Genomic DNA, 8,755 nt, shown 5'->3' on the forward strand with positions numbered 1-8,755 from the left:
TCATTTACTTGCAAGGTTGAGGCAGAAGAATTGCTGGGGTATAGGAGGTACAGGAGCAGCCCAGGTAACAGTGGGAGAGCCTGTCTCAAAAAAAAAAAAGAAATGTAAATGCCAGTACCAGTTCACATTTACTCACACAGCAATGCCCCTGAGAATATCCATGCGTGTTCTTTCAGCTTGTAGGGAATTCAGGTTTTTGCCATAGGTTGCAGTAGGCTCTGGGTATGGCAGACAGCCACCCAAAGGGACAACACTCCTCTTAGGCATGTGCTCTGCATGTTCTAGGATATTCTGGCCCTGCTCTCTGTGTGGTGGGGCTCTGAGCCTGGGCTTGTGTTGTTGGAATTCCAGTGGGGTAACATAAAATCCTCTGGCAATTTACAATTTTAAGTCATTCAAAATTCATAGCCCATCTGAGGGCTCACCACATCAGAGGGATTTTTAAAGGACAATGAAATGTCTCCGCAGAAATGAATCATAATGGGTAAAGTGTACCAAAAAAAAAAAAAAATCACTGTGCGCCAGGCAATCCCTGGGTAAGCATTCCCTGTTTATTCCCCAAACCCCAGAAGGTGGGGCAGCTTTCATAGAAGAGGAAAGCCTCGATTCAAGGAGATTGAGAATGTTCTCGACCTGCGGTGGTGGCGCACGCCTTTGATCCCAGCACTTGGGAGGCAGAGGCAGGCCAATTTGATTTCTGAGTTTGAGGCCAGCCTGGTCTACAGAGTGAGTTGCAGGACAGCCAGGGCTACATAGTGAAGCCCTGTCTCAAAGAAAAAAAAAGAAAAGAAAAGAAAGAACAAAAGAAAAGAAAAGAAAGAAAGAAAGAAAGAAAGAAAGAATGTTCTCTAGGTGCTGGCTCAGTGGTTGGGAGTATGTATAGCTTGTGCAGAGACCCTGAGTTTAATTCCTAGCACTAAGGGCAGGTGGCTTCACAAAAGCCTGTTAACTCCAGCACCAGGGAGGTATGTGTTAACTAAGCACATACCTCCCCCTTCCCCACAATTTAATAAAAATGTCTTTCATGAATTGAATACTGTGAATTCCTCTCTCTACCTCCAAGACCCTTCATAAGCCAGGATCCCTCCCCCTTTCCTTTTTGAGACAGGGTTTCTCCGTTTTAGCTCTGGCTGTCCTGGACAGATGTGGACCAGCATGATCACAAACTCACAGAGACCCACTTGCCTCTGTTGGAATTAAAGGTGTGCATCACTATGGCCCAACTCTGGGGCTTCTTTCTCTCCTCTCTTTTTTTAAAGATTTATTTATTATTATACACAAGTACACTGTAGTTGTCTTCAGACACTCCAGAAGAGGGCGTCAGATCTCATTACGGATGGTTGTGAGCCACCATGTGGTTGCTGGGATTTGAACTCAGGACCTTCGGAAGAGCAGTCTTCCTCTTACCTGCTGAGCCATCTCACCAGCCCAGGGGCTCCTCTTTTAACCTTAGTAGCCACCTTAATCTCTTGGCCACTAAGCACACACTCTGGCCTGCTTCTGTTATCTTCATTCCATGAGTGGGAGTCTTAGGGCCATCAGGCCAGAGGGCAGGGGCTTTCACCTATTAAGCTGTTTTGATGCCATTGTGGAAAGCTTAGTGGACAAGGTGCTGAAATCAGATGTTTAAATGTTTTTTATGTGTGTGGGTGTTTTACCTATTATCTGTGTGCACATATGTACTTAGTTCCTAAGGAGGCCAGGAGAGTGCATCAGATTCCTTGGGACTGGAGTTGGGAAGGCGTGAGCTGCCCTGTGGACCAGGAATTGAACCGGGGTCCTCTGGGAGAGGTCATAACCCTTGGGCCTTCTCTTCAGCCCCAGGTCAGATTTTCTTGCCTGTGTTTATGGTTGAAGATAGGGTTGCTATGCTGAAGGCAGGGTGTCTGAAAGGTCCTGGGTTTGAAGCCCAGGACTTCCTCTTAGATGCCATACAAAATCACCTCTTTTTGTCTTTGAGTCTTAATTTCTTTGTTGGTGAATGAGGTGTAACACGCACTTTATAGCGTTGTCAGAGGGATGAGTTGACCTATCAAAGATGTCTACACATAGTAGGTGTTCAGCGCTAGCTGCTCTGTAGGATGTGGGGCTGTCTAGAAGGATCGGATTCCTGTGCTCGAATACAAGTGTCTGCAAGCACTCAACCATGCCTGCAGGGTCAGCTTTGCAAGCAATGAACAGAGGACAATTATTCCAACACTGATCAACACACCTAGCCCTAAGGTCATGCTTTTGGATGAATGGAGAGAGCTGGTCTCCATTAGACTCTGCTGTCTCAGCTCCTCCTGCTTGATTGCTGGAGGTTAGAATCTTATCTAGACTTTAACAATATTTTGCCCAGAATCTATCCTGTTTGAGGCTGATAATGCTTGAAAAATGCTTAGCAAAGGCCGGGCACATACTAATTGCCCGATGCTTGTAGCTATTATTAAGATAAAAAAGGAAGCTAGCCCAGAAAAGAATAACAATTAGGCAATTATCAATCTCTTGTCAGCTGAGAGGAAATGGGGAAGTCGAATCTTTCTGCTGGGAACAGAGTTTGATTGGGATAAGGAAGCCTGAGATGATACTCAGGTTCTCCAAGCTTGAAACGTGACTCTGGGGGGCCTAAAGGACCACTTGGGAATCTTTCCTGGAGTTAGTCAAGCCTGAAGAGAGGAAAATCCTGGTATAACAAATTCATATGGTGGAGGATCACAAAGTAGGAAGTAGCTGCTGTGTCGTGGTCCAGAGGTGGGAGGAGGTTTTCCTTCTAATGGAGGCAGCTGTGGAGGCTCAGACAGCTAGAGGTAATGGGAGCATACCACCTAGCTTTTATCCTCCAGGAGCATCGGGGGCTCCCAGGGGTTGCCACCCACTACAGGTAAAGCTCTTCTTTTCTTTCTTTCTTTCCTTCTTTCTTTCTTTCTTTTCTTTTTTTTTTAAAGGACCTGGTGATGAGTGTCTATAATCCTAGTACTTGGAAGGTAGAGGCAAGACAATCAGGAGTTCAAGGTCATCCTCAGGCACATAGAGAGTTGAGGCTAGCCTGGGCTACTTAAGACCCTCTCTCAAAGCTGGGCAGTGGTGGCATACACCTTTAATCCTAGCACTTGGGAGGCTGAGGCAGGCGGAATTTCTGAGTTCAAGGCCAGCCTGGTCTACAGAATGAGTTCCAGGACAACCGGGGCTACACAGAGAAACCCTGTCCAGAAATAAGAAAAAACAAAACAAAACAACAAAAAAAAAAACCCTCTCTCAAAAAAGAAGCAAGCAAGCCAACATACCCAGAAATACCAACAACCACCCCAACTCTGAAACCCACCAATGTAGCAGAAGTCAGGACACTAATCTTGTGCGTATGTTCATGTGTGTGGAGGCCAGAGGACAACCTCAGGTGTCATTTCTCTGGTGCTGTCACTTTTTAGTTTGGAGACAGGGTCTCTCACTGGCCGGAAAGTCATCAACTGGAGTGGGCTGTGACCAGTGAGCTTCAGGGAACTGTTAGTCTCCACCTCAATGCTGGGATTGTATACACTTCTCACTCTCACACACCAGACTTTTCCTGAGTCAATTCTGGGGACTGCACTTGGGTCTTCATGTTTGCAAGTCAAGCACACAGGACACTAATTTTACCTCTGTCCACATTGGTCATGTGACCTCGGTAAAGTCTCCTGTCAGTTTTGAGGTCCCACAAAAAAAAAAAAAATTTTTTTTTAATAGTGTAGATGATAGTTAAACCTCTTTGGACCCCAGAGTCTTCATTTGTAAGAATAAGTGTTTACCTATTTCTTGGGATTCTGTGAGCTAATGAAGCACAGCTATCTGCACGGCTTAGACCTGTCTGGGACTCCTTTTCAGTTAATGTTAGTTACTGTGTGCTGGGACACTGCCCCAGGTGTGGTGTGCAAAGTGTGAATGGAAGTGAGGGGAGGAGACCTTATCAACAAGTGTTACCCTAGCAAATTAGGATGGGGAGCTGGCTACAGGTTGTAGCCAAAGGCCCCTCCAGTCTTGGGAAAGGCCGTGGGAAGACATCCACTCTACAAAGCTCAGGGTCAGTTTCTGGTAAGGCAGGCCATTTTGCACCCTAGAAGGCAAGGTTCATCCAAAGGAAAGGTGGAATCCAGTTTCTTGTTTTTGGTTTTTGGAGACAGGGTTTCTCTGTGTAGCCTTGGCTATCCTGGAATTCACTCTGTAGACCAGGTTGGCCTCGAACTCAAAAATCCACCTGCCTCTGCCTCTCAAGTGCTGGAAATAAAGCTGTGCGCCACCACTGCCAAACTGCCCGGCTTGGAATCCAGTTTTTGAATCTGCTCCATTCCCTCCCAGCCAGGTGACCTTGGGGCAGTCACTTTTGTTCTCCGGGCCTCCTCTCTGCAAAATGGGGGCTCCTCGTTCCATTTCGCACTTTGGGCATCTAAGGACGACGTGTCGACATAATGCCCATGGCTTGCGACGTCAAGGACCGGCGAGTGGCATCTGTTATGTTAATAAGTCCTTGCGGCGGGCGGGTTCCTATCTGTCGGTTTGTGTTCTGGCTCAGCGGTTCCCTCCACAGCGACTCGGGTTTTCCGCTCCGCCGCCTCTCGACGCTTGCTCGGCAGGGCCGGGCGGACCGCGGCTCCGGGAGCCGTTACTATTGTTCTTCGAGGCCGGCCGTTCCCCCACCAGACCTCTCCTTTGGGCTCTCCCTCAGCCCCGCACCGCGCCGCGGAGGTTCTCCGCTGTCCGGCACCACCGATCTTTCCCGAGAAAGAGTGTCAGCTCCTGCGGCGTTCCCGAACAGCCGCCGAAGACGCTCCCGAGCGCTCCCGAAGAACCCCGGCCGCTCGCCGTCTCCGGAAATAGCCGAGGGAGCTTTCCACCCTCGGTCGGCCGAGTCCTTCCGAAAAGGGCCGAAAAGCTCCGAGCGGCCGTCCTGCCGGACTGCTGGAGGCGGCCGCAGCGCCATGTTGGATGCTCTGCTCGTTGAGTGAAGAAAATCCGTCCGCATCGCCCGAGCCCCGCTACCGAGAAGGGCGCCGCTTCCCCCGGGGAGGGGGACAGAGACCCCCCGCCGCCGGCCCATGAGGATATTGCCGTGAAAGGTCCGGTCTCTCCGCCTCCTGCCCCCGTCGGGTCCGGCCCCCCCCTCCCCGGGGTCGCGTTGTCACGGAGACCGGCAGCCGGTGGTGCTGGCCCGCGGGGCGGCTGCTGCTGCCCGCGGCGGCGGCGGCGGAGGCGGCGGCGGCGGAGGGCGTGTGTGACCGGTCCCGGCCCCCTCCTCCTCCTCCTCCCAGCCTCCCCCCGGCCCCCCGCTCCCGCCGCCTCCCCGGGTCTGCCCCCATCCCGCCCGTCCGCTGCCCCCGGCCCCTGCACCCCGGCGCGCCCGGTCCCGCTCTGGGGGGGTTGGTGGCTTCGCTTTGCCATGAGTTTACCGCAGAAACCGGCTCTGAAATCAGGCTCAGCGGCTGCAGCAGGAACCGGACCCGGCACCGGAGCGGCGGCGGCGGCGGCGGTACCGCCTCCTCACCCGGCGGCGGCGGCGGCAGCGGCGGCGGCAGCGGCGGCGGCGGCAGCAGCGGCGGCGGCCCCTCCTCACCCGAACATCAGGGCCCTCCAGACCCCGGCACCCCAACAGTATCCTTTTCACCTTCCGGCGGTCCAGAGCGACCGACCCTTGGTGGGAGGAACCTCCTTGCCCGCTGTCATAGCCCGGCCGGGAAAGGGTCGGGCAGCCGCTCTGCTCCCTCCCGGCTTGACCCGAGCTTTTGGGGTGCACCGGTGACAGCATGATTGGGGATCCCCGAGACCCTCTGCGGTACCGTGAACACTAGCTCCACCGGGCCATGCTTCTGCAGCTCCTGTGGATCCGGGGGAACCCTGCCCTTGGCTGCTCCCTCCCCTTTATTGGGCAGAATTTGCTGGTGCCCGGGACCAGCCCTGCAGGCAAGGTTTTTCGGATTGTTGGGAGGCCCTGCCTTCAGCGGGGCTCGGTGGCATCTCTTAATTATTATTTAGAATACATAGTAAAGTTTATTGCTAAATTTCCTGTTCGAAACGAATCAGCTCATTCCTGAGGTAAGTTGGGTCTTCAGTCTTTACTGCAAGTGTACAAAAAGCACTCCTCCCGGCTAGTGTTTTGTTTTATTTTAAATTGTTTAAGCAATTAGAGTTGTGTGGCTTGTGGTGGAACTGGCTAAGGGGGAAATGTTACACTTGGACACTTCCCTGTCTTTGACCTTTTTAAAGGAAGAGGAAGTTAACTCACATTACCCAGCACCCCTGGGAGTCTCAGTTCTTCCAAGACTGGTGTTACGCTCCACATCTTTTTTAAGGGCTTGAGTGAGTTTGCTCCTCCATAGGCCTGATGTGTGGAGGGTACCAAGGCCTGCAAGATAGGGTCTTAGTTTTGAATGTGTCTAATTTCATGATAGAGAGAAGTTGGGGCAGCTTTGATTGAAAAATCTTGGTACCTGGTATTTTAGTCAGAATAAAACGTTGAATTCACGGCTCCTGTGGAGCTTCAGCAAGGTAGTTCTCCCCCCCTGTATCCCCACTGGGTTCCTCTGTGTAGCCCTGGCTGTCCTGGAACTTGCTGTGTAGCCTAGGTTGCCCTTGAACTCAAGAGATTTGCCTGCCTCTGCCTCCCAAATGCTGGGACTAAAGGCATTCGGCACCACTGCCTGGCAAGCAGAAGTGTTTGTTACCTATCTGAGAATACCATTTCATCATTCCCCCTTCCTCCCCACATCCTTGTACGCGTGAAGAATCGACAAATGATTTTTGGATGTCCCCTGTGCTGTGTGGTTCTTGTGTTTGACTTGTAAGTGGTGTTTGAGCTAGTCGCGTCTGTGTGGTTTGATTCTTGTCTGTATCAATTACTTGGAAAAGGGAAAAACACTTGCGTCTTTGGGTCACCTCAGGTCACTGTTTGTTTTCTGTGAAGCATCCTTTCTGTGTTCTTTAGGTCTTGTTAGTCCACATCTTAGTGCTTCAGTGCTATGTGTGTACTCGTTTCATAATGTTCTGACCCTGCACAGTTATGTTCCGTTCCTCGCTCACGGCTGGGAATGTTGCGTGTTCATGAAAAACCCAGTTACTTCTGACCCACATGCGCAGCTACTGGCCTGGGAAGAAGCAGGTTGGCTGCTCAGCCGACTGCAGGGGAGAATTGGGTCGCTTCAGTCTACCTAGCTTCACTTCATACTTCTTTTGATTTCTGTTCTAATTTTAGGGTTGTTTTTCTCGATGGTCTGTGTGTGTGTGTGTAGGTTTCTGTCTCCGGACCAAGTGAGTTATTCCTTACCTGTTTTTTAAAGCTGTTAGGGAGTTAAACCAGAGGAAGTGCACAGTATGTGTTCTTGACATACGGAACAGCAAGTAAGGGTGTCAGTGTTGTATGTGACAGTGCTTGGTGAAGTTGGTGGCTTCATTGGATACAAAGCGGGGTGCTGAGTATCCCAAGTTTGCTTTAGCTCCTTATAGCTCACAGCTGAAGGGCTGGTTACAACTTAGAAGTAGTGGTTGGAGCTCCAGTTAGATTTTATCTTTTCTTTAAAATAGAAGGAAGATGCAGTTGGTGAAGAGCAATGAGGTCCTCTCTGCAGAAGAGACTACTCTAACCTCTTCATGGCAACATTGGAGCCAACTGTGTTGCTTTAAGGTTCTATTTTGCCCCATGCCATGGCGGCTGACATTTTATACTTGATGTAGCCTACAATTCCTGCTTTACACCTGACAAGATTACATTGCTAAATAAGCATCTATCTAGATAGTAAAGGAAGCGTAGGCTCCAGCCGTCTCAGCAGTGAGGAAATGTCACCTGGTACTGGAAGGGGTCAGAAGCTCAGTAGAGCAATTGTGCTTTGCAAACTGGAGGGCATGTGGGAATTTGGGTTTTATGCAGACGCTCTTGTGCAGTAAGTCGGGTGCTGTTGAAGCCCTTGGAGCTGGAGAGCAGAGCTGGAGTTGGCTCTTCCCATGGCTTAACTCTGCCTTACAGTGCTGCAAATTAGTGAGCTTAAGCAGTGCGTTAGAAAATGTGTTGGAAGGCGTTGCACGGCCAGGTGTCCTTCATTCATGCTGAGTGTTCAACTGTTCCTCGAAGTGCAGGGAGTGTTGAAAACATGGGAATTGCATATAAACTTGAAGCTGGAAGCAGGCATCAGTTTTGCGCTGCAGGATCCCTGAGGCCACTTGAAGGAGAAATGGTCACACTGACTGCAGATAGTCAATGGATCCTCTGCTCCTAGCAGAGGTGGAGATGGGATGGCAGGCCTGGAAGGAGAAAAAAAGCTGACAGGAACAGTTCTAAAAGCAAGGAGAGTATGCGGAGAGTTCCCATAACCAACCCGCTGGACGCGTCCACTTGGTGAAATTGCAGCTTTGGGGGTATCTGCCTTGAGATGTGCTCAGCTGAGCTTCCCCATCGAGGTAGCTCTGTTGAGAATCTTGACAGTGGTCATCCTTTTTCTGGATGACAAAATAACTGACATTTTCATCAAAAACTGTCATGCTGAAGTTCTTCAGGGGGTTCTTGGGTCCCCCATTAAAATCCTAGATCCTTAGATTGAGACTGCCTGCCCACCTTACAGAAAATTCTGGATTAATGAACTAGAGTTAATGTGCCCATTTGAGCAGAAGGTTTTTCCCATATGTTAGGAATACAGTATTCCTAACGGTGTGGTTCGGGGCTACTGACACACTTTTGGGGGAATTGTCTTACTGTTTAGGGGCAACCAGTTAAAGCCAGTGAGACAGAGTAGGTTCTTTTTTTTTTTTTTTTTTTTTT

The 8,755-nt window shown here is 50.3% G+C and overlaps 1 protein-coding gene across 31 annotated transcripts in view; it reads left to right on the top strand.

The window, feature by feature from the left end:
• Positions 1-4,911: 4,911 nt before the first annotated feature.
• Positions 4,912-8,755, top strand: part of Eif4g3 (eukaryotic translation initiation factor 4 gamma 3) — a 217,147-nt gene continuing 213,303 nt past the window's right edge. For 16 of the 31 annotated variants that reach the window (XM_031379157.1, XM_031379160.1, XM_031379161.1 and 13 more), the window contains exon 1: positions 5,257-5,601. In XM_031379157.1, the coding sequence (XP_031235017.1) occupies positions 5,390-5,601 (212 nt within the window). In that variant the 5' untranslated portion in view covers positions 5,257-5,389. Of the gene's footprint in view, positions 5,070-5,254; positions 5,602-8,755 lie in introns of those variants that run through there. The other 15 variants (XM_031379150.1, XM_031379155.1, XM_031379151.1 and 12 more) reach the window with 5 other exon arrangements.

The sequence above is a fragment of the Mastomys coucha genome, unplaced genomic scaffold (genome assembly GCF_008632895.1).
Source record: "Mastomys coucha isolate ucsf_1 unplaced genomic scaffold, UCSF_Mcou_1 pScaffold18, whole genome shotgun sequence".
In the NCBI taxonomy this organism is placed as follows: Eukaryota; Metazoa; Chordata; class Mammalia; order Rodentia; family Muridae; genus Mastomys; species Mastomys coucha.